This window comes from Opisthocomus hoazin, chromosome W (genome assembly GCF_030867145.1).
Source record: "Opisthocomus hoazin isolate bOpiHoa1 chromosome W, bOpiHoa1.hap1, whole genome shotgun sequence".
NCBI classification, from domain to species: domain Eukaryota; kingdom Metazoa; phylum Chordata; class Aves; order Opisthocomiformes; family Opisthocomidae; genus Opisthocomus; species Opisthocomus hoazin.
This window is the reverse complement of record NC_134453.1, coordinates 45,527,826-45,553,895: the sequence shown is the minus strand read 5'-3', so window position 1 is coordinate 45,553,895 and position 26,070 is coordinate 45,527,826. Positions and strand designations below refer to the sequence as shown.

At 42.7% G+C, this 26,070-nt stretch overlaps 1 protein-coding gene across 9 annotated transcripts in view; it reads right to left on the bottom strand.

The window, feature by feature from the left end:
* The window catches only part of LOC142365622 (erbin-like), a 174,264-nt gene that overhangs the window by 70,331 nt on the left and 77,863 nt on the right, over window positions 1-26,070 (bottom strand). For all 9 annotated transcript variants that reach the window (XM_075446590.1, XM_075446589.1, XM_075446594.1 and 6 more), the window contains one exon: window positions 15,243-15,360. In XM_075446590.1, the coding sequence (XP_075302705.1) occupies window positions 15,243-15,360 (118 nt within the window). The remainder of the gene's footprint in view (window positions 1-15,242; window positions 15,361-26,070) is intronic.

Sequence of the window (26,070 nt, the reverse complement as noted above, 5' to 3'; positions counted from 1 at the left end):
AAAAATGCCAGAGTGAATTTGCAACTCACATATCTGCCAGAATTTTTATTTGTCAGAAGCGGACAAAATAGGCCTTGAAAACAAAGAGAGGTATCCACCATGTCAGCAAGAAACCATTCTGCTGCCCGAGACTTTCACCTCAGTCTTTATTATATGATAAAACCAAATAAAACCATGGTTATCACATCTGCATTTGCTTTTGCAATGTATCACTACATTGTTCTTATACCCTGGGACAGGTGTTTTTGTTTTAAATAAACTCATCTTGAGTATAACAAACATTCATACTGCAGTCTTTCCACTTGGATTAAGAACACACTATTTTTTCAAGAGAAACCCATATGCTAGTAAAACAAAGTTAGTTTAAAACAACTGTTTTTTCAAGTAACAAATCTTAGCTATTTGTCTTTCAATTACTGCATGCAATCATGTCTGCCTCTAGAGTGCTTTATCAGATGTGTGGAGAGAGCAGCCTGAACCCCAGGGAACAAGACCACTAAGAAGGAACTATAGTCTGTGCATAATCTCTTTTAGTCTAGTGAGAGAGTGATATTTCATGCTGCTCCAAGCAACATTTACAGAGTACAACTCTTACAGTCCAGCTGCAGAGAGAAAGACAATGGCAGTGTGTCTTCTAATTCAAGTTAGCAGGTAGAACTTGGTTTTATCTCTCTATGTGTGTGTTCTCAGAATACCAAAGAAAAAAACCATGGTGAAGCATCAACTCCTAAGTAATGTTTTTACTTACATAAGAAATTACACAATTTCTGATGCTAGCTTAGAGTTTGGTTCTTTCTACGTGCAGTAATGAGACTGAACTGGTATATTGTGACATAAGAGGTGACAATACCACCTGACAAGAAAAGTAGCCACAAAATACATACTTTCACATTAAGCTAATTGGTGATGTTCAGGGGGAAAGTCACTATACTGACTTTTCTATAAACTCAACTTGAGTAGATGAAATTCTGCCAAAGTATCCTTTTAGGTCTTTCTTGACAGGAACCTGTTTGTCATACCAAATGGTTGAAACTCTTACTTTTGATTCATACCAGGTGTTGTACTCTGTTATTGAAAGGTGAAAGGCAAGAAAAGCACAGTAAGTCACACAGTTAATCAAGATGTTTAAATATCTCTAAGTATCATGGATCCTTTTGAGAAATAGCTTGTTGAACTCTAGGACAATAAAATATAGAAGTGGAGGGGGCCAGGAGGAATTGAGTCATCAACTGTAATATAGGCCAAGATTTCTGACACTTCTGGTTTACTACGATATCTGTGCATGTATATGCACACATGTGCAAATAAATAAATGTATAGCTTTATATATATGGCTTTAACCATATAAATTTTACTGGGGCTATGAGTGGGGCCAAAGCAGGAGAAGGCAGGGGTTACTGATTCAATTCACTATCACTCACTTCAGAAACAAAACCAAAAAGTTAATACTTATCATAGAATGGTTTGGGTTGGAAGGGACCTTAAAGACCATCTACTTCCAATCCCCCTGCCATGTGCAGGGACATCTTCCACTAGACCAGGTGGCTCAGAGCTCCATCCAACCTGGCCTTGAACACTGCCAGGGAGGGGGCAGCCACAACTTCTCTGGGCAACCTGTGCCAGGGCCTCACCACCATCACAGTAAACTATATCTTCCTTATATCTAGTCTAAATCTACCCTCTTTCAGTTTAAAGCCATTACCCCTTGTCCTATCACTACAGGCCCTTGTAAAAAGTCCCTCTCCAGCTTTCTTGTAGGCCCCCTTCAGGCACTGGAAGGCTGCTCTAAGGTCTCCCCACAGCCTTCTCTTCTCCAGGCTGAACAAGCCCAACTCCCTCAGCCTTTCCTCACAGGAGAGGTGCTCCAGCCCTCGGATCATCTTTGTGGCCCTCCTCTGGCCCCACTCCAACAGCAGGTCCATGTGTTTCCTGTGCTGAGGGCTCCAGAGCTGGATGCAATACTCTAGGTGGGGTCTCACCAGAGCAGAATAGGGGGCAAAATCTCCTCCCTCGACCTGCTGTCCACGCTGCTTTTGATACATCCCAGGATACAGTTGGCCTTCTGGGCTGTGAGCCCACATTGCTGGGTCATGTTGAGCTTCTCATCAACCAACACCCCCCAAGTCCTTCTCGGCAGACCTGCTCTCAATCCACTCTCTGTCCAGCCTGTATTTGTGCTTGGGATTGCCCCGATCCAGGTGCAGGACCTTGCACTTGGCCTTGTTGAACTTCATGAGGTTGGCACATGCACACCTCTCCAGCCTGTCCAGGTCCCTCTGGATGGCATCCCTTCCCTCCAGTGTGTCGACTGCACCACACAGCTTGGCGTCAGCAAACTTGCTGAGGGTGTACTCAATCCCACTATGTCACCAACAAAGATGTTACACAGCACTGGTCCCAATACTGACCCCTGAGGAATGCTACTCGACACTGGTCTCCACTTGGACATCGAGCCATTGACCACAACTCTTTGAGAGTGACCATCCAGCCAATTCCTTATCCACTGAGTGGTCCATCCATCAAATCCATGTCTCTCCAGTTCAGAGACAAGGATGTCATGTGGGACAGTGTCAAATGCTTTGCTCAAGTCCAGGTAGATGACATCAGTTGCTCTTCCCTTATCCACCAATGCAGTAACCTTGTACATTATAATGTACTAAATGTACATTATAAGGTAATAAGGCTTAATTTCTGGAAAGCAGCAGTGATATTTTTCAAGTCGAAAGGTAGGTTTAAAGAAAGATTATAAAAGAACCATAGAAAGACTAAAAATATAACTTACCTATTGCTGTCATATAATCTTTGTATTAAAAGAAACACATTTCCAAGAAATTTAAATATGTATTACCTTAATTCCAGTTGTAGGAAGAAGCCTCTTTCACTAAACATGCAGATGGAAAGCATCTAACATGACACAGGATTCTGCACCATGGCAAATGCAGAAAAATCTAGCATGAGGCACCTGTATAGATGAAGCTATGGACAATTTGTATGAAGTATTCTTTCATTGATTAAAAAGTATGTCAAGACTCCTTTATTGCTGGTGATATAAATTTGCCTTCTTAAAATAAGTGTCTACAATAATCAGAGTAAACTGCTGCTAAGCTCTTCCTTGGAGTCAGAGTTGTGTTTCAGATTCACTCTGTGCCATTAGTTTTGCTGTTCAAATTGCATCAAGAGATTCTCTAAGCTTAGTTGTTCTGAAAGATAGTCAGACTACTGGGTCTTGGCTTGGTCCTTGGATAAAGATTGCTCCAGTCCAACATATTAAAACTCATGTTTTGAATATTAATATTAGTTTCCACTGCCTGTGTCAACAATTTATTGAAACACAGAAGACAAGTCTGTGATAACCACCTAGAAAACAAAACACACAGCACATCTGCTAGAGAGAAGAATGTCAATGTAAACTTACTCTCAAAAGAACACCCAAATAAAACATTAGCTATCCAAATACAGACATGTTAAATCAGCATGCTTTTGTATATGATCAGAGGACTCTACAGTAGTCTCTTCTTTGACTATGCCTTAGGCAAGAGGCAGCAACAGTTTTAACAACAAATTAACAACAGAAATGCAACTGATGAGAAAGCTAACAATGAAGGAGTTTGTTAATTTAATTCTGCTTGTTCTTAGAGCGAGGACTGTTACAGTATACACAGTCTTTACCAACCTCACTCAACACTTCAGTATGGATAAGTGGCAGCCATCATTCAAAAGAGCAGTAAATTGGGAATGACAGCATGAAATATGCCTAATGTTTGTAGTACATATTCAGAGGATAGAAAAAAAATTAGGAGACTGCTCATCTCTACCACATGATAGGAAGTTACATTTACTAACTGCCTATTATAACAATTTTCAGACACTTTTCCTCAGCTATATCCCTCCTGCATGCTAGAAACATGCAGATACTGTTGGATTAGTATTCTTTCAGTTCTCTCACCAAGAAAGCAAATTCAAAAAGTAAGTAAGAAAGAGAGAAGGCAGAGAGACACTGGAGAAAGATGAGAGAAGGACAAAGGGCTGTAAAGAGCACTTTATAAGAGGAGCTGTTCTTCTTTCTCTGTTTTCCATCTATCCTTAGTGTCCTGAATCTTCTTCCCCTGTTAAGAAAGCTCAGCAAATCTTAAGGATCTCTGTGACCACATCTTTCCACACTACTTTTGTAAGACTGTGCTAATTAATCCATTTGATAGCCACCCCCTCCTCCATGAGCATCTAATCAAATGAACATTAAACTGAGATCCACATTCCTTTCTAAACCCCATGTTCCTTTAGGGTCTTTTACTGCTCCCTTTATACACTGATACTCAAGCATTACAGAAGAGGAAGACAGTGCTACAGATTACTTGGGAGTTATCTAGTCTGTTGCAGCCTTATCCCACTTTTCTTGAGAAGCATCATGTGGACAGGTTCTTCATCCTGCTGTTTCCTACTTTACATGGTAACAACAACCATCACTCCCAACCCATTTCAGTGCTGTAGCTGATTTACAGATCACGCTTACTGTTTTACAAAAAAACCACAAACCATCACACTTGTGGCCTATGATCATTTGCAGAGCATAACAGGAGAAAATGCAATTTGCTGGCAATCTTCAATTCTAACCACCAGATCCACAAACTGAATTGAGAGCAAAGTTCTTTCTGTAGTGTAGTTTCCCACAGAAATGAGATTTGTGTAATAGCATTTAGTATTTACTTGTCTGTTTCTTCCTTCCTGTTTTCCTAAATTTCAGGCACTTTTAAACTCACTGGCCAGTTTCTACCAAAAAGCAATACTTCAAAAAAAAAAAAAAGGGGGGGGGGGGTAGAATGGAGATACAACACAACAGCTGGAAGACCGTTAAGGAAAATTTGGCAGTAAGGTAAGGAAGAGGAATCTAAAATTCTTGTCTGGACTGAGCCAAAAGCAGAAAGCATTTATTATTCAGAACTCTATTTGGCAAAAACTCACCAGCTAACCATCCTAACCTACAGAGTGGTGTTTAATCAGGATCCCAGCTGCAGCACATGCCCAAGGAGGATAACAGAAAGATCATATAGGGGTTTCGGGTCAATGGCCATAAGTCTGAAGGTAATCAACCTCAGTTCTGGATCACACAGCACAGCTGAAGTAAGCAATTTTGCCTGATCTTTAACTTCTGCTGATTTTTCACTCAGAAATACTTGTAATACTGGATTTACAGAAAACTGTGCAAGTTGCATCCACTACTGGCAGAAGCCTTCATTACAATAGATCCCAGAGCTGACACCCCAGTACACTGCTGTTTCAGCCCTACTGCAGATGGGGGCTTGCTCTGCTGTTCATACTCTAGTCATGTAGTCATATTTTTCTTCACAATCAAATGCTAAAAGTAGTATGCCCAAACTTCAGCTATTCAAACCATTAGTGTTAGATAGCAGTGGCAGTGCCTTCAAATCAAGTTCTTGCTCTTCTCACACATTAATGTTTTAAACCAGCTTGCCAAAAACCAGTATTAGCTCAATTCCTAAAAAGCACAGAGAAAGAAAATCACTAACAAACAAGACCTGCGGAAGCCATATGGGTGATGTCCCTGAAGGAAAGGGTTTACAGATGGATCTCTCAGTTTGTGAGGAATGTGAGAAAAAAAAAATTCTCTCCAAACAACAGGCCACACTGATAGAAGGGATCATAAGAAACGTGAAACTATAACAAAGAAGCTTTAATATTTTCTGGTTGTTAGTAGTTCTTATTATTACAGTTTGTATTCCTGCATACACAGTGATCTAATGATGTAACTGTTATACTAATCCCTGTCTCTATTAAGGAATGCAGTGGATGAATGTAGACACAAGATATTACTTTAAGTTGTTAGACAAAATAATTAAGTCAAACAAAAGCAGTCTTGGTCCTCAGCGAATAATTGGGATAACTGTAGGATAAAAGAAACTTCCAAATAATTCTACTCCAGACAGCTCAGCCTTGGGAGGGCAGATGCACCAAGCTACAGAGATAAAGAGGCACCAAGAGGGCAACAAGACCAGAGCAAAACAACCTGGAAGGACATGGTATACGTGATCTTAGAACTGAGTTTGCGAGAAAAAAAGGTCAACCAGCGGACACTGTGATGAGGAGTACAAGCCTTCATCTTAGGACCCCCAAAGACCACTCAGGCACGCTAAAAGACATGTGTGAAAGACATTAACATATGCTAATTAGTTCTTGTAAAAGTCATGAATATGCTAAGCATTTCTCAGAAATATAATGAATATGTATATTGTGACTGTATCCAACCTGAAATGACAGGGTGTTTGGCGCACATGTTTGGAGGAGAGATCCCCCATGTGCCCGGTGCCATAATAAAGAATACCTGCTTAATCGTATACAGTGTACTGTTAGGTTATTACCAGATCTTCAAATCAACACCAAAAAGCCCTCTTGCTGCAAGACAAATGAAACTACAGCCTGCTGTGCACCTTTCCCACTCTGTACCCTTACAAGTGTAGAGGGGACTGAGGCAAACATACAGGCTCAGTTTGCATGCATACAAAAGCAAACTTAATTACATATATTCCTCTCTCAACTAATCTATTCATCCTGGCCTCAACTTCCGGGCAAGCAGCTATTAAGACCTGCCTGAAAGCAGCACCACCATTAAGAAGAGCAGCTTTTGTCTGCTCTTCTACTCAGGCCTCTGCTACAACTGTCCTTCAAGCCAATATAGATCAAACATGGCAATCAAAATATTTTCAGAGCTCAAGAATACATGCCACAACGCTCCCAAAGATTATGTAAAAATGTTTGTAAAAGCTGAAAGTTTAAACTGAAAACTTAAATTATCAGTCACAGTGTGTATTCTTATACATTTATATAATTTGCTTTAATTTAGGATTTTTGCATACCTTCTAAATTAAAAGCAGCATTTTTCATTATTGAAACTAAGAAGTGTGTTCAAGCCCAATCAATTCACTGCACAGTGCTGTTGTCCTGGTTTTGGTTAAAACAGAACCGATTCTCTTTTAGTGAATCTTCCTTACAGCTAAGTTCTAAGTAACTGCATTGTTCTGAAGCTGGCTGCATATTTTACAGACACTGTCCGCTCTAAAGCTGATAACACCTAATGTTTATAGTTACACGGAGCTAATGATAGGAAAGGAATGCAGAAAAAGGCCCCTGTTTATAATTATCACTATAGCAGCCAAGGTCACCGATAGACCTCTTAGGTCCCGCAAGTGAGGAGTAAAGTGAGGAGTCGGAAGGGGTCGTACTTGAGGGGAGGGGCAGACAGGATAGGTGACCCGATATTGATCAATGTGGTATTCCATGCCATGCACTCAGTTTAAAGCTGGGGGATCACGAGAGTCTCGCTCTCTTCGTCCATGGGCGGCTTCTGAAGAGGACCCTGCTCCTTGTTCTGCCTGCGATCCTGATCCAGATCCCGATCCAGATCCCGATCCGTGCATCCCTGAGTCCAGTTCCTGCCCACTGCTTAGGCCAGTCCAGGACTTCCTGGTGCTGCCTGACAGCTGCTGGCGGGATGCCAGCGCCTCTGGCACCCAACTCCAGGAAACTAGGTATCGGTTTTGTGTATTTTGTATTATTTCTCTTATTAACGATATTATTAGTACTATTAGTGTTATTAGTAAAACTTCTTATATTCAGTTTGTAAGTCTCCCTTTTCCTCCTTTTCCCTTCCTCTGGTGGGAGGGTGGGGGGTTAACAGAGAGTGTCTGCCACTCTGTTTATTGAAGCCCTGCTCTAAAGGGTGACAGCTGTATTGTCAAGTCCCCAGAGTCTTAAAGCTATCTTGCTTTTTTCCCCCATCCCCTACCACCCTGGGATGCAAATTCAGTGTTGTCTGTCCAGTCACTTTTGATTGATACACGATGACTGTCACTCAGAGCACATCCCTTTACAAAAAAAAAAAAAGGGTACATTCTGCCTTTACATGCAAATGCACATCTAAAAAATCCATGATTACTTCTACATCTTTTCTGTGTTACAAAAAAATTCTTTAAGTCCAGGAATAGATTTGTATTAAACTAATTTCAGAATTTCAAATATGTACACTCAAATTCCACATTCAAGACCTTAACTGCTGTTGGGGTCGATGTAGTTTGAGAGTTAGCATGACTAGGCCGCTTAAGCAAAACAGTTAGCATAGCTGGACAGGCCGCTGGAAAGGACAGCTAAGAATAAACATGATGTGGGTTAGCAAAAATAAGATGTGTTCAAGGACGTGGAGGCGGTCTGTTGCTGTTGGCGTTAGTGCATAGTTACCAATCATAAGGGAATATGGGGTGCGTGAACAGCGCGTGATTTCTGTCTGTAGCCTATCCGAATAAGCGTGATCGCATGTACAGATATGGAAAATGTATATAACCGCACAAGCGGGGGAATAAAGGAATCGGCTGTGCACTGTATCAATGTGTGAGAGTCATTCCTGTCCCTGCATGGATGCTGAAACTCGGCATTGTGGTGACCCCGATGTGATATCATAGCCGAAGAAGGCAGGGGACTGCCGGCCGACGAGGTAAGCTGGGCTGCCCGAGACAGGCAGGAGCGGATCTGCGGCACGCCAGGGGGGCGTGAATATTGGCAGTATGGGTTCCACTGTATCAGCGTTGGAAAAGGCGGCGCAGAAAGCCTGCCGGAATTGGCGGATCGAGCCAACGTGAAGTTAACTGAAGGAGAGATATCGGGTCTATTATTGTGGTACTGCCGACGAAAGCTGATAGCAACGACAGATTGGTTGTTCGACTTGGCTGTGTGGCAGAGAATCGGGGACTCTGTGCAGGTCGGCAACAAAGAGGAGCGATTATTAGCCCCTGTTTTTCGAGCTGTCAAAAGCATGATCAGCTGAAAGGAATGAAAGCTCAATTGAAAGATTTTACAGAGAATTTTGAAAGAACAAAGTCTTGCAGTTTAAAATCCCTGAGGAAATCATTACTTGGAAATCAGTGCATACAGCTTTAAATGCTCTAAAACTCGCAGAAACTATCTTAGAAGCGGCTGCTACTCCTCCACCGTTATCTCCAAAGCAAGGACAGAGCTGCAGTCTTTTGAAATTTAACCCTACATACGATGAAACTCCCAACCCAACGTGAGAAATGCGGGAGGTAAATCTGCCAGAACCTGACGATCCTTTAAATCCAGAGAAATGGGAAGTGGGGTGCAAAATCTGGCACCCGAAAGTGTACAACAGGGTCCCTCTACAGCAATTGGCGTACCCGACCTGAGATCAAAGCAGGGTGAATTCCAGCATAAAACCGCGCAGTCCATCAGACACAGCACAGCCCGCAGTGCCAGCAACCACCACACCAGACGGGTCAGCGAACCTTACACCTGGTGGGGCACACGGCCCCCCCCCGGGCAACCGGCGGCGCGATGAGGCCACATAACACAAAAGGCACTAGAGGTAACTGTGAAGAAAATTTTTGTGATGCAACTAACACCAATTGAGCAAATGTTTTTAAGGCAATGATAAGATAGCTTAGCTTTTTTTGAAAAGAAAAAGGGGGAGATGTTGGGGTCGATGTAGTTTGAGAGTGAGCACGACTAGGCCGCTTAAGCAAAACAGTTTGCATAACTGAACAGGCCACTGGAAAGGACAGCTAAGAATAGCAATTGAGAAAGTTCTGATAGTGCACATGATGTGGGTTAGCAAAAACAAGATGTGTTCAAGGACGTGGAGGTGGTCTGTTGCTATTGGCGTTAGTGCATAGTTACCAATCATAAGGGAATATGGGGTGCGTGAACAGCGCGTGATTTATGTCTGTAGCCTATCTGAATAAGCGTGATCGTGTGTACAGATATGGAAAATGTATATAACCACGCAAGCGGAGCAATAAATCGGGAATCGGCTGTGCATTGTATCAATGTGTGAGAGTCATTCCTGTCCCTGCATGGATGCTGAAACTCGGCAAACTGCATTGAAATTCCTTTCTGTTCACTTCCTCTTACACACAGAGACAATTTTATTCTGTAGAGACAGATCCTATTCAGTATCTTTCCCAAGACAGACAATATATTTAAGAAAAAAAATACTATAAACACTTCAATAAAGAACTTTAATAGAACAGCTGCCTACATTTAGGATAAATTTATGACCTCTATGTGATGATGCATTATAGCAAGGCTACAGACTCAGGAGTCAGCAGCAGATCTATTAGCATGGATGATACAAAATAAAGTGTCCACTGCCTGCCTGCCTGCCTGCCTGCCCCCTGTGCATAAGGAGAGAAATAGCAAATTTACAGCAAGTTATTTTTGTATTTGGGATCTTCCTCTCTTACTTCTCCCTGTGGAAAATAAAACTTGGGTCTGTCTCCCTATTAACTATGAATAATTCTCAATTCATTGACAAACCATACTCCTAAACGCACCAGATGGGTAACATAAAACTAGATATTCTCCTGAATTCTCATTCTCCAACACCCCAATTTCTGGCACGCAGTGTACTAAAGCTAGTTTGCCAAATCAGCAGATGATTTTAAAACACTGAAGAAAATATATTTTATCTACATTTGCATCTGTTAACAAAATTCTTAAATTATTTAAATTTTATAGGCAGATATGCTGGGGGTGGTGGTGGTGTTTGTTTTCTTCGTTTTAGTTTGTGTATTTTTCCATTAAGATTCCCTGCAATACAGACTGACAAATTGACACGTTCAAATTTGCTGTAACATCGCAGTAAAAGAGAATCACTCCAATATCATAGAATCATAAAGGTTGGAAAAGACCTCTAAGATCATCAAGTCCAACCGTCAACCCAACACCACCACGCCTACTAAACCATATCCCAAAGTGCCACATCTACACGTTTTTTGAACACCTCCAGGGATGGTGACTCCACCATCTCCCTGGGCAGCCTGTTCCAATGCCTGACCACTCTTTCAGTAAAGAAATTTTTCCTAAGATCCAATCTAAACCTCCCCTGACGCAGCTTGAGGCCATTGCCTCTCGTCCTATCGCTAGTTACTTGGGTGGAATACTTGGGCGAAAACACCAGTGAGCATTTCACTGAACTTGAGGGGAATTTTTATGATTGTGCATGTGTGTGTGTGCGTGTGTGTGTGAATCGATTCAAGACATAATATTCTATCACTGTGATTGTAATAGCAAATTCTTTCTAATCACTCTGTAAATGCTAAGTTAACCAGTGACTGATAGCTGCTAAATTCCTGTGACTCTCTCTCTCTCTCTAAACTGTGAACACACCCTGAATTGCTGCTAAACATATTCCTTAGACATAAGCTGTTGTGGTCTAAGGCCATTTCTGGATCCAGCCGCACCTAGGCTCCTCTCTGAGAAGGAGTTTAGAAAGTAAGAGGGTCCAGTCTGAACCTGGTGACTCAACAGGAGGGTCTCCTTTACCCTTACACTTTTCATTTACCTCTGTATAAATCATTTTCCACTCAAAACCTCTTTTGATTCTGTATTCCATTCATTTAATAAAGTAATAGAGTGAACCTTGCCAATAAACTTGGTAAAATCACTTTTACTAAATTTTCAGTAAAATCTTTTCTTGCAAAACCTTTGAGTGATCATTTAAGTGACCTAACCACTCATTCGTGACAGAGACCAACGCCCACCTCACTATGCTGTCTGAAAAGCGGATTATCTCCCCGGTGTGCAATAAGCCAGTCCTCACACACTCAGGAGAGATAGTGTTTTATTCAGGCCTGGGTGCTTGGTGGATTTTCCACAAATCAAGCACACCCAATGCCAGCCTCTTCATTACATTTATACATTAAATTCATGCATATTCTACCTATCTAATACATATTCATTCTGATCTACATGAGTTGTGCAGCTATGTGGCATCATTCTTCTTGGCTCCTTTTCAGACCCTTCTGCGCATGTCTTCCTCCTTTTGGAGGTCTCTGGTGGTCTTCCTGGATGAAGTACCCTAACTCCTTTTATCCATATATGGTCACATGTCACCTAAGGACAGCTTAAGGCTACTTTCTTTTGCCAACTTTCCTTTGTTTCTTCCAGAAGGAGAATTTGTCTTTGATTAAATGGATAGTGTAGATGGCCAAGATATTCTGTCTCTAAGCTTAGGTTAAACGTTAACATGATTCTGGTCATGTACTACTTGATCAAAGAAACACTACTTAAACACAAACAATACCCCTTCTTTCCAAGAGAAGAACTTGTTCTGTTACAACTACAACCTCCTTTCAGGTAGTTGTAGTGATAAGGTCTCCCTTCACCCTTCTCTTCTCCAGACTAAACAGCCCCAGCTCCCTCAGCCGCTCCTCATAAGACTTGTGCTCTAGACCCCTCACCAGCATCTTTGCCCTTCTCTGGACACTCTCCAGCAACTCAATGTCTTTCTTGTAGTGAGGGGCCCAAAAGTGAACACAGTATTCCAGGTGTGGCCTCACCAGTGCCAAGTACAGGGACACGATCACCTCCCTCCTCCTGCTGGCCACACTATTCCTGATACAAGCCAGGATGCCGTTGGCCTTCTTGGCTACCTGGGCACACTGCTGGCTCATGTTCAGCCGGCTGTCAACCAGCACCCCAAGGTCCTTTTCCACCGGGCAGCTTTCCAGCCACTCCTCCCCAAGCCTGTTGTGTTGCATGGGGTTGTTGTGACTCAAGTGCAGGACCTGGCATTTGGCCTTGTTGAACCTCATACAGTTGGCCTCTGCCCATCGATCCAGCCTGTCCAGATCCCTCTGCAGAGCCTTCCTACCCTCAAGCAGATCGACACTCCCACCCAACTTGGTGTCATCTGCAAACTTACTGAGGGAGCACTCAGTAGTCAAAAAAACTATTAAAGATATCTTTATTTCTAAAACACCATGTTTCTTTTGGTCTTAACTAGTTATTTTCTAATCTTGCTATTTAAACCTCCAAAGGCCTGAATAATATAGAACTTAAAAATTCAATTTTTCTTTTACCACCTGTGAGCAGGGAAAAACGGACCATCTCACTGCTTCCCACTATGTTAGCTCCACAGGCACAGGTCCATTTCCCAGGCTTCCAGGGAAGCCTGATTTCCCTGGCAGTCACCTCATTGTATGCTTCAGTCTTTCAAATCACTTGGTTCTAGTAACCTGTAAAGCTAACTCTTCTGTCCATTTATAAATGTCATCATACACTGTACATGCATGCTTTCCCCTTCTTCAAAGGGGAGGTAAAAATATTTCCATGATGGTCCTTCCACATTGTCCTAGATGCAGACTAAGGCTGGCATCCCAGAACCACGAGGAAATGACTGTCCCCTAAAGGTTAATAAACCCTGAAAGAGACAAATTTAATGATGGAGAGAGTTGTTGTGGGGTTTCTTGGTGTTTGGTGTGGGGTTTTTTTCCTGTATAACTGCTGATATACAAATTCAGCCATAGAGGATTTTAAAAAAAAATAATAATTTACATTTTCCTTTAGCTTCATAAATAAAACACTTGTTTTTCTACGTAGGCCTTAAATTATGTTGCAGCTTCTCTTTAGGATGTAACCCAGTAGGAGTGGGAGAAAAGGGCATCTCTTCATGCTTTATACAATGCATGATTTTTAATTTGTGGTACAGAAATGCAGTTTATTTATTGTACCATTTGTTCAAGAATCATTTAGTCTTTGTGACTAGAATAGCATTAAGCTTCAGGTAAAAGCTCCAAAGCTGAAGCGTACCTGGAAATAAGTAATGGAACACCTTTGATATTAAGGGCTCACAATAGCTTTGGGAATCTAGTTAAAATGCCATAAAATGACAACTCACTACTAAAAAGCTGCAGAATTTATTGCCTTTAGTCTTGACAAGAGGCAGAGTTAAAACTAACTCTATTCCATGCTTGCCGCACACATAGCAGTGGTTTGACATTTTAGGCTACATCTGTGCCATGACCTCTTCAGCAGCCATGAATAATATATTCCCAACCAAACAGCTGTACAAAGACTTCTGTATGCTCCAGAACATACAACCGTTAGACTTGTAGTCTGTAATTCAGCACATGCCTCAAAAGATCCATCACTTCATGCGAAGACTAGATATGTTGACAGAGGTGTCAAATGAAGATTACTGAATAAAATTAGACATTTAAATCTGAAAAGAAAAAGGCAAGACCGAATGTATTTGGAGCCAGAATAAACAACACTATTTCTTACCTTGTCCAACAGGGACAAACAGGGACCCTGATTTGGTTTTTGGTGGGTTTTTTTGTTGTTGGTGGTGGTTTTTTCAATTTTACAGAGCTTTCAGGAATGGTGGGAGACAACATGTCCTAAGTAAATAAGCATATGATCTCAGGACTATTTTTGATATGCAACAGTAGGCAGAGAAGCTATCCAAACTGTGATAAGATTGAGAACAGGCACATGATAGTAGTTTAAATAAGTTTGCGACCTATCATTCTTTGAAAAGTGTTAAAAACAAAATGATCCCTAGAAAAGAGAGCTTCACAGTTTACTGAGGTAGCTTATCATTCAGCTATTGCCTCCTTAAATTCTTTATATGCCTCAGAGGAACAAGTGCTCTTTCAGCAGCTCTCTGAAGGCTTAGCTAAAGGTTACGCTATTTTGGATGGACAACTAACTCTAGCTGGTAAGTGACCTATTTATGCACATAAGCTAAGGAATTTTCCAGCACTAAAACTCAAAACCCCTTTTGCTGCTTTCAAGTATTCTGCATTGTGAACTTGTGTTGGAAGCAGTTAATCCTTTTAACAGTTCAGTCTAGGACAAAAAGATGATTCTTTGTTGTGTGTCACTATGAAAGTTTAGGGCAGTGTTCCTTAAGACAGACTATTAATCCACTTATACCAGGAACTTTAGCCTGAAGAAGAGAAAGCTGTGAGGGAACCTAATAAATGCTTATAAATATCTTAAGGATGGGTGTCAGGAGGATGGGGCCAGTCTCTTTTCAGTGGTGCCCAGTGACAGGACAAGGGGCAATGGGCACAAACTGAAGCATAGGAAGCTCCATCTGAACATGAGGAAGAATTTCTTCCCTCTGAGGGTGATGGAGCACTGGAACAGGATGCCCAGGGAGGTTGTGGAGTCTCCTTCTCTGGAGATATTCAAGACCCACCTGGACAAGGTCCTGTGCAGCCTGCTGTAGGTGACCCTGCTTCGGCAGGGGGGTTGGACGACATGGTCCCCAGAGGTCCCTTCCAACCCCTAACATTCTGCGATTCAGAGCAGTGACAATCAGGTCAATTTACTAACTACACAGCTTCTAGAAATTATACTTTCACAAGTACCTTTATACAGTCAATGGTGATTTGCCTTTTAGCTACGCCAATATAATAAGTGAAGCGACTTACCATTCTTGCTGACATCCAGTTCCCTGAGATTAATGAGATTTGCAATGGATGCTGGCAATGTGGTTAAATCATTGTCTGGCAAACTCAGCTTGTGCAGAGACTGACAGTTAAAAAGTTGCTGTTGAAACAAATAAAAAAGTGAATGCAACATTCTCTTAGTTTCCTCTATATAGCTTTTATTTTTAATCCCTTTAATCTTCTGATCTTATGGCTTGAAGGCCAGACTATTTAAAGTCTTTGGCTAAAAAAACTTTATTTATTTAACTAGTTTTATTCAAAACTGTCTAAGTTTATGATGCTTAGGAAACAAAAAAAACTGCAAATGGTCACAAGAAGACATAAGCTATGCTTAACAATTCCTACAAATTTCTTCCAGTATCTCAGAAATTGTGACCTGCAGTTACACATAGTCCTGCAAACAGTGCAAAATATTTTCCATAATAAACAAGCCACGTGATACTCCAAAAATTAGTTTCTTCAAAACAGGAAAAAAAAAAAGATACATTTTTAAAAGTTGAGTAGTTCTGGAATGGAGAATTTAATCTTCACTAAAAGTTTAAATTTTATTCCATTACATCTTACAAGAAGTTTTGTAGTTTTTCCCCTTCTGTGCTCCCTAGCTCAAGTACACCAAAATCCAAAAAAATTATGATGAAAACTAGTGAAAGTTTGATCTAAGGATACAGCAAACTGTATAAACTCTTCTGTATATATATGTATTATAATTTGTATCAAATATTAGCTCATAGCTAGATCTCTTCCTATATGCAAGGTACCTTGAGATTCTTACACAAAGCTTTACAAATTGACAAAATAGGGCAAGTAATATTACTGGAAATGAAGAAAAAAAAATCATCAAATGATCCTCAAAGCTTACAGAGAGTACAACATAAATATCTGTAAGTAAGTGCATAAAAAGGTTCATCTGAAGAATTTCTGATGAGATATTCTTTTCCCAACAATTTTGGATAAGATCATTCCTAAATAACTTAGTGTTCTTTTCCTTATCATAGAACCACAGAATCAGAGGTTGGAAAAGACCTCTAAGATCAAGTCCAACCATCCACCCAACACCACCATGCCTGCTAAACTATATCCTGAAGTGCCACATCTACATGTTTTTTAAACACCTCCAGGGATGGTGACTCCACCACTTCCCTGGGCAGCCTATTCCAATGTCTGACCACTCTAATATATTTTCCTAATATCCAATCTAAACCTCCCCTGGTGCAACTTGAGGCTGTTTCCTCTTGTCCTATCGATAGTTACTTGGGAAAAGAGACCGACACCCACCTCGCTACAACCTCCCTTCAGGTAGTTGTAGAGAGCGATAAGGTCTTCCTTCAGCCTCCTCTTCTCCAGACTAAACAGCCCCAGTTCCCTCAGCCGCTCCTCATAAGACTTGTTCTCCAGACCCCTCACCAGCCTCGTTGTCCTTCTCTGGACATGCTCCATCAACTCAATGTCTTTCTTGTACTGAGGGGCCCAAAACTCAACACAGTATTCCAGGTGCGGCCTCACCAGTGCTGAGTACAGGGGGATGATCACTTCCCTAGTCCTGCTTAGCCACACTATTTCTGATACAAGCCAGGATGCCATTGGCCTTCTTGGCTACCTGGGCACGCTGCCTGTTCATATTCAGCTGGCTGTTGACCAACACCACAAGGTCCTTTTCCGTTGGGCAGCTTTCCAGGCACTCCTCCCCAAGCCTGTAGCGTTGCATGGGGTTGTTGTGACTCAAGTGCAGGACCTGGCACTTGGCCTTGTTGAACCTCATACAGTTGGCCTTGGCACATCAAACCAGCCTGTCCAGATCCCTCTGCAGAGCCTTCCTACCCTCAAGCAGATCCACACTCCCTCTCAACTTGGTGTCATCTGCAAACTTACTGAGGGGGCACTCAACCCCCTCATCCAGATCATTGATAAAGATGTTAAACAAGACCGGAACCAAAACTGAGCCCTGGGGAAAACCACTCGTGACCAGCCGCCAGCTGGATTTAACTCCATTCACCACCACTCTCTGGGCTCGGCCATTCAGCCAGTTCTTTACTCAGTGAAGAGTACATCCATCCAAAGCATGGGCAGCTAGCTTTTCCATAAGGATGCTGTGGGGAACAGTGTCAAAGGCCTTACTAAAGTCCAGGTAGATAGCATCCACAGCCTTTCCTTCGTCCACTAGGTGGGTCACCTGGTCATAGAAGGAGATCAGGTTGGTCAAGCAGGACCTGCCTTTCATGAAGCCATGCTGGCTGGGCCTGATCCCCTCATTGTCCTTCACATGCCCAGTGAGTGCACTCAGGATGAATCGCTCCATAATCTTCCCCGGCATCGAGGTCAGGCTGACAGGCCTGTAGTTCCAGGGATCCTCCTTCCGGCCCTTCTTGTAGATGGGTGTTACATTGGCGATCCTCCAGTCACCCGGGACCTCCCCTGTTAGCCAGGACTGCTGATAGATGATGAGGACTGGCTTGGCCAGCTCCTCCGCCAGCTCCCTCAGCACCCTTGGGTGGATCCCATCCAGCCCCATAGACTTGAAATTGTCCAGGTGGCATAGGAGGTCGTTAACTGCTTCCTCCTAGATTATGGGAGGTTTGTTCTGCACTCCTTCCCTAACTTCCAGCACTGGGGGCTGACTAACCTGGGGATAACCAGTCTGACTATTAAAGGCTGAGGCGAGAAGGCATTAAGGACCTCAGCCTTTTCCTCATCCTTGGTGGCAATGTTCCCCCCCGCATCCAATAAGGGATGGAGACTCTCCTTGGCCTTCTTTTTGTTGTTGATGTATTTGTAAAAACATTTTTTGTTGTCCCTTACAACAGTGGCCAGCCTGAGTTCTAGCTGGGCTTTTGCCTTTCTAATTTCCTCTCTGCACCACCTAACGAGACCCCTGTACTCCTCTTGAGTCGCCTGCCCTTTCTTCCATAGGTGGTAGACCCTCCTTTTCTTCCTGAGTCTCAGTGGGAGCTCCCTGTTCAGCCAGGCCAGTCGTCTTCCCCGCCAGTTTGTCTTGTGGCACATGGGGACAGCCTGCTCCTGTACCTTTAAGACTTCCTCCTTGAAGAATGTCCAGCCTGCCTGGACCACTTTGCCCTTCAGGACTCTCTCCCAAGGGTCCCTATCAACCAGCATCCTGAACAAGCCAAAGTCTGCCCTCCAGAAGTCCATGGTGGTGGTTTTGCTGACTCCCCTCTTAACTTCACCTCGAACCGAGAACTCTGTCATTTCATGGTCGCTAAGCCCAAGACGGCCTCCGACCACCACATCTCCCACCAGTCCTTCTCTGTTAGTAAACAGCAGGTCTAGCGAGGCACCTCCCCTGGTAGGCTCACTTACCAGCTGTGTCAGGAAGTTATCTTCCACACACTCCAGGAACCTCCTGGACTGCTTCCTCTCTGCCGTGTTGCATTTCCAGTAGATGTCCGGTAAGTTGAAGTCCCCCACGAGAACAAGGGCTAGCGATTGTGAGACTTCCGCCAGCCTCTTGTAGAAAACTTCATCTGCCTCTTCATCCTGGTTGGGTGGTCTATAACAGACCCCCAGCAGGATGTCTGCCTTGTTGGCTTTCCCCCTCATCTTTACCCATAAGCACTCGACCTTGTCATCACAATCGTCGAGCTCCATACAGTCAAAGCAGTCCCTAACATACAGAGCCACCCCACCACCTCTCTTTCCTCCCCTATCCCTTCTGAAGGGTTTACAGCCATCCATTGCAGCACTCCAGTCATAAGAGTCATCCCACCATGTTTCTGTGATGGCGACCAAGTCACAGCTGTCCTGCTGCACAATGGCTTCCAGCTCCTCCTGTTTGTTGCCCATGCTGCACGCATTGGTGTAGATGCACTTGAGCTGGGCTGTCGATCTCACTCCCGACACTGGCACGCCAAGCCTGGGCTCATCTCTAGTGAGCCTGGTTATATCCCCTTCCCCCTTCGAACCTAGTTTAAAGCCCTCTCAATGAGCCCCGCCAGCTCATGGGCAAGGATCCTTTTTCCCCTTTGAGACAGCTGGACTCCATCTGTCACCAGCAGGCCCGGTGCTGTGTACACCTCCCCATGATCAAAGAAACCAAAATTCCACCCATGGCACCAGCCTCTGAGCCATCTGTTAATCAGGTGAGTTTTCCTGCCCCTTTCAGTGTTCTTCCCCACCATTGATGGGATTGAGGAAAACACCACCTGTGCCCCTGATCCTTATGGAATTCTGAGAAAAGATCAGACAAAAGCAGGAAGTCTTCTATGACTAAAAAGTTTATCTCAATGTTTTAGCAATGGGTTTAGTTCAACTGAAATTTCTTGGGTCTTTCTCAATTACGAGGCCATTATTTCAACCAGAAACCATTGAAGAAGCCCCATTCATTTCATGTTTGCATATACCACCCCAGAACAAAAGCAGACAAATTAGCAAAATGGAAGCTCAAGGAATTGAGCTTTAACTTGCCTACTGATATTTCCAATTCCTCAGAAATGCATACCTGTTAGAACTAGTTGATATTATTAAGGCTTTGAAGAGGTAAAGTTACCTTAGGATATTATATGGGAATGAGAACTTTGATGAGCTCACGTGTTTTGGAGCCATTCCTTTATTTTAGCACTTCAGGCAAGAATATATACTTAAAACTCATCCCTGAAAACAATAATCTGGACTACTGGAATTATTAGAAATTTCCCTGATTAGTCAGGTGAAAACAAATGCAGCACAAGGAATTGCAAGATCCCCAAAGGAAAAGAGGGGGAGGGGAAGGGGAGGGGGAGTTTTGTAGGGTGCTGACTTTGTAGTTGTTCCTTTTGTTGTTGTTTAACGTTTGCATATTCCGTGATTAAGTAAATCATTATTACTCGTAGTAAATACGAGAAGTCATGTAACTAAGCATTATTTTATTACAGAATTCCAATTTCTTCCGAACAGCAAAGCGAGTGGGAAAACTAAAAATGCTGCATTTTGAGCTTCTCAGCTCAAATGCACACCGTGGCACTTGGGATAAACAGGGTACCTTTTCAGATGTGAATTAGCACACAAGATGAAAGTATTTCAAATACCCAATCACTTTTGAAACTGAGACTACACCACCAGCATTTCAGGTAAAGTGAAGTCCTTCTCTACCCCTATTTTTCTCCCCATCGCAATTTGCTCATGCTGCACCCTTGGCCAGTCAACTTGATTGAGGAGCTATACTGTAAGAACCAATTTTTGAAGTACACTGGGGTTCTGAAAAGACTGAGGGCAATTAAACAAACAAGCAACAACAACAACAAAAACCCCAACCAACCACATATACTGACAGGCCATTTGAGTGATCAGGTTGACAAGGCAGCCCGAAAACAGTTGTGTTGTGGCATACAAACGGCAGCAAATTGCAAAAGAGGAATAAGAACACACCACCAGGGGCAAAGAGTAAAGGGGAAGAGTGGGAATTTCTTAATCAGACTTCAGAAAGCTGGAGACAGCCTAATAAGTACCACACCCTTCATCTGAGAGGATGGCTTAATTAGAAGCCTTTTTCAGAGTTGAAAGACTAAGTAAGCTTGGGTTAGGGAAAAGGCATACACAGCTTGAAACTCTGGCTCCAAATTGGCTAGGATGATTTCAAACGTTACAGGCCTTCCCTTATGGACCTTCTATGGATAGTTTTAAGATTACAATTTCTATCAAATGATTAAATAAAACCTTTTTACTATGTCTTTACTACTCCCTAATCTCTCTTCTTGTTTCCATTACAGTATTTGAATTTACATGTGGGGTTTTTTTTTCTAATGAAAATTGAAAAGGTAGTAAAAAATAAAGACCAAAATGACTTAAAAGCTGAAAAGAATTCTTAGCTTCTCAAAAATAAGCCTATAAAGATGATTTATTACAATGTAAAAATACATTAACATGAAGTAAGTGTAGGGTATTACAGGTCCCTGCAGTTCAGCAAAGAAAAGCAAAAAGGAATAAAACATAAATGTTCAAGCAGTCTTTCTAATTGTGAGGATAATTTAATCTTACACTAGATCAAGGCAAGTGGTAGACTGTCCACCTTTCAGTTTTCTCACATAACAAAACTGGATTTCATATGGGAACTGATTAATGAAATCAAATGGCATGTAAAAGAAAAGGAAGACAAAGCAGACTAATAGCCTCTTTGGTCTAGAATGCCAACATGCATTCATTTGATTATACAGTACAATCTTTCTTCCTCTTTTAAGATTACTACAAGGATTTTATAAGAGAATTATCAGTTTGGAAGATGTTTGTTTAGTTATTATGATTTGGGAAATAAATTAGAAGTTTAATGCAAGAAGAGTTCAGAAGATTTAAATTTTTCGCTAAGAAAGGTATTTTATTCTGGTTTTTAAGCATTCAATTTTATTTTTTAATAAAGAATGAGAGACAGGAATTAAGTTCTAAAATCATCTGAAAAAAACTCAAAGGCTGATACAAAGTCTTTAGAAGCACGCTACTAAGACCTAAAGTGTCTAAGTCTAAAGAAATATCTGCTTGGGAAAAGACAAGAATAAAATAGTGGAAGTTCTAAACTGTAACAGACATCGACAAAATGTCTAGGTTTATCTAATATGTTATTAGCTCTATTCAACGTAAAAACACAGATTTTCATTGATGGCTTCTCAGGAGCATTTAAGGCTGGAGTTTAAAAAGCACTCAGGGCTTTAAACTGGGTTTGAAGGGGGAAGGGGACATCGCCCAGCTCACTAGGGATGAGCCCTGGCGTGGCATGCCAGTGTCAGGGGGGAGATCGACAGCCCAGCTCAAGTGCGTCTACACCAATGCACGTAGCATGGGCAATAAACAGGAGGAGCTGGAAGCCATTGTACAGCAGGACGGCTATGACTTGGTTGCTGTCACAGAAACGTGGTGGGACAACTCACATGACTGGCATGCTGTCATGGATGGCTACAGACTCTTTAGGAAAGACAGGCCAACAAGGAGAGGTGGTGGAGTTGCTCTGTATGTGAGGGAGCAACTGGAATGCATTGAGCTTGGCCTGGGGGTGGACGAAGAAGGCGTAGAGAGCTTATGGGTTAGAATTAAGGGACAGCCTCATATGGGTGATGTTATTGTGGGTGCGTACTACAGGCCACCACACCAGGAGGAGGAAGTTGATGAGGCCTTCTACAGGCAGCTGCAAGCAGCCTCACAATCACAGGCCCTGGTTCTCATGGGGGACTTCAACCACCCTGACATCAGCTGGGAAGACCATACAGCTAGGCAGGCGCAATCCAGGAGGTTCCTACAGAGCATCGATGATAACTTTCTGATGCAAGTGGTGGAGGAACCAACAAGGAAAGGTGCTCTGCTGGACCTTGTGTTAACAAACAAGGAGGGACTGGTGGAGGATGTGAAGGTCGGAGGTAGACTCGGCTGCAGTGACCATGAAATGGTGGAGTTCAGGATCCTGCGTGGAGGAAGCAGGGCGATAAGCAGGATCAAAACCTTGGACTTCATGAGAGCTAACTTTGCCCTCTTCAAGGAGCTACTGGGAGGAATCCCGTGGGTCAGGGATCTCGAAGGCAGGGGGGTCCAAGAGAGCTGGTCGCTCTTTAAACATCACTTCCTCCATGCTCAGGAGCGGTGCATCCCCCTGAGAAAGAAATCGAGCAAAGGAGGCAGGAGACCTGCATGGTTAAACAAGGAGCTTCTAGTGGAGCTCAGGAGGAAGAGAAAGGTCCATGGAATGTGGAAAGAGGGGCAGGACACTTGGGAAGAGTACAGGAATGTGGTCAGAGCATGCAGGGATGCAGCGAGGAAGGCCAAGGCCCACCTGGAATTGAAGCTGGCAAGGGATGCCAAAGACAACAAGAAGGGCTTCTTCAACTACATCAGCACCAAAAGGAAGACTAGGGACAATGTGGGGCCGCTGCTGAATGAGGCAGGTGTCCTGGTGACAGAGGATGCAGAGAAGGCAGAGCTACTGAATGCCTTCTTTGCTACAGTCTTCAGTGCCAAGGCCGGCCCTCAGGAATCCCAGGCTCTGGAGGCAAGAGAGGAAGCCTGCAGAAAGGATGACCTTCCCTTGGTCAAGGAGGACTGTGTGAGGGATCGCTTAAGCAATCTGGACGCCCACAAATCCATGGGCCCCGATGGAATGCACCCACGAGTACTGAGGGAGCTGGTGGATGTCACTACTGAGCCACTCTCCTTCATCTTTGAAAGGTCCTGTGTGGGAAACCATATAACTTGAGACAGAACAGCACTGTCTCATGACCCTGAAGGATCAGCGCATCCTGTGCCTCCCTTCTCTGTTCTCATGAGATAAGCTGTTTTCACACATCCAGCTGCAAAAGATCCTGGAAAACAGCAACCATGAACTGGCATCCGCAAAGCCACGAATAAAAGCTGATTGGCTCTAGTAACTATTGTATTAGTATATAAGGTATTCACTTGAGCAATAAAGGGATTCTGATTGAGCATAGATTGGGGTCCGTGACGTCCAGGCAGTTATTACTTCCAGAAATTATTATTTAATATTTATATTGCAATGATGTCCAGAAGTACCAATTCAAATCACCTTAAAATCCACTGTTCAAGTCACTACCTGAGCACTTAATGAGAAGAAGCCTGGAGGCCTTTCAGTCTAGCTCTTGGAAAAGTGGAAACACAGGAACATAATGAATAACAGGAGTAAGAACAGGAAAAAGCAGCAATAAAACCTTGGTACTCTGAAAAACTATGTATACATTGTTCAGACCATTGAACTCTTGAAAGGGGCAAACATAGAGGTGGCTGTCTCACCAACTGTTCTTTCAGTTTAGCTGCATGTTGTTGCAGTATTTACTAATGTTGCTGTTCAAATGTAAAAATAGAGATTTGAATGAGAGAAGGTTGGACTTGGTGTCTACTTTGAAACTGGTAGTAAAGCATTTGTTTAAACTTTCAATGGGATCACTTGCATAGTCTCACTTGAAAGACTCATTACGTAACTATATTTTGTACTTTGTGCACTTAATCTGTAATTATATGGTAACTGGGATACCAACTCTGGGAATTAATGTTACCAAGGACTCTGTTGAAGCTGTAATCTAAATACTGTCTTAATATTTATAGCACTTTTAAATCCCTGGGATAATCCTGGTATTTTCTTAATTTGTACAGATATTTGTATCTTCACTATACAAAAAGTCTTCGGGAGCTGTGGTCTAGCTAGCTATAGTTTTAGCAGAGTTTGGATAGGCTTTTGTTTTTGATGGCTAAAACTGTAAGTGAAATAGTATCTTACACTGAAACAGTACAACTACGGTAGATTCACCATGGGAGCAACAGTTGCTACAAATTTCCCACACCCACCTGTTTCCCTGCTGCATTAATAAAGTATTAAGCAATTCGCAGTAAACATCTTCATATTAAAAAAAGTTATGGTAATTCATGCATAAAACAGGTGCCTTGGAGAGTTCATGATGGAGGACATCAGTTATAGAGAGGCATTCATATTAATTATGATAAAGATACATTATTGGGTATTAGATAGGAATGATCAATTGTTCCCATGAGATAAAATATTAGTAATTTTATTATAGCACTGGTGTAGTGCACTATAGTCAGAAATTCTAAATCTGTTGTCAGTGCATTTAACTTGAGGGGCTGAAGTTCTCATACTTGGCCTTAGTCCAAAGGTGAGTCATTTGAAGAAAATGGCTTATCTGAATAAGAAAAAATGGAGGTGATTTAATGTTTTGGGAAATATATATATGTATATAATTTTATGTGGGAAACCGTATAACTTGAGACAGAACAGCACCGTCTCATGACCCTGAAGGATCAGCGCATCCTGTGCCTCCCTTCTCTGTTCTCATGAGATAAGCTGTTTTCACGCATCCAGCTGCAAAAGGTCCTGGAAAACAGCAACCGTGAACTGGCATTCGCAAAGCCACGAATCCAAAGCCAACTGGCTCTAGTAACCATTGTATTAGTATATAAGGTATTCACTTGAGCAAGAAAGGGATTCTGATTGAGCATAGATTGGGGTCCGTGAAGTCTTCACCAGAAATGGCACCCGAACGTGGGTATTCGGACACAAAGATATTTGGATATAAAGATATTCAGAATTCAAGATCATTACCGGTGGTGAACTGCAGCTGGGACCAAGAGGGAAGACATATGCACGTATGCGCACACACAAGAGGAGGCATCACCCTTCGCTGGAACAATTGAGGTGAGCAGCTGCGGAAATTATGAGCTGGGACAGTCAGCTACAAGGGAGCAAAAGCTCCATCAAGAGATTTTACAGAGAATTTTGAAAGAACAAGGGTTTGCAGTATCAGTTACAAAGTTGGTTAAATTGTTAGTTTGGATAAGAGACTATTGCTTGTGGTACCCTTCCTCAGGTTCATATGATAGCTCGTTGTGGGCAAAGGTGGGGGAGGAATTGCAGATGAAAAAGGACTTGCAGCTTGAAGTCCCTGAGGAAATCATTATTACTTGGAAAACAGTGTATACAGCTTTAAATGCTCTAAAACCCGCAGAAACTCTCTTACAAGCATCAGCTGCCCCTCCTTCGTTCTCGCAAAAGCAGGAACAGACCGAGCTGCAGTCTTTTGAAACATTTAGTCCTGCGTACGATAAAACCCCTAACTCAACACAGGGAATGCGGGGGGTAGATCCGCCAGAACCTGACGATCCTTTGGATCCCGGGGAAATAGACACTGAGGACGGATCTGATTTATACCCACCGCTAACTCCGGTAAAGGTTACGGCAACCCCCACCCCCACAGCAGATGGAATTTTACAGGCACAACGACAAAAATCACTGTTGCGTATGTCACTTATAAAACCACCCCCTTTTGCTCCTAAAACGCTCCCTTCTGCTCCTACACCCCCCCCCCCTTTGGCTCAC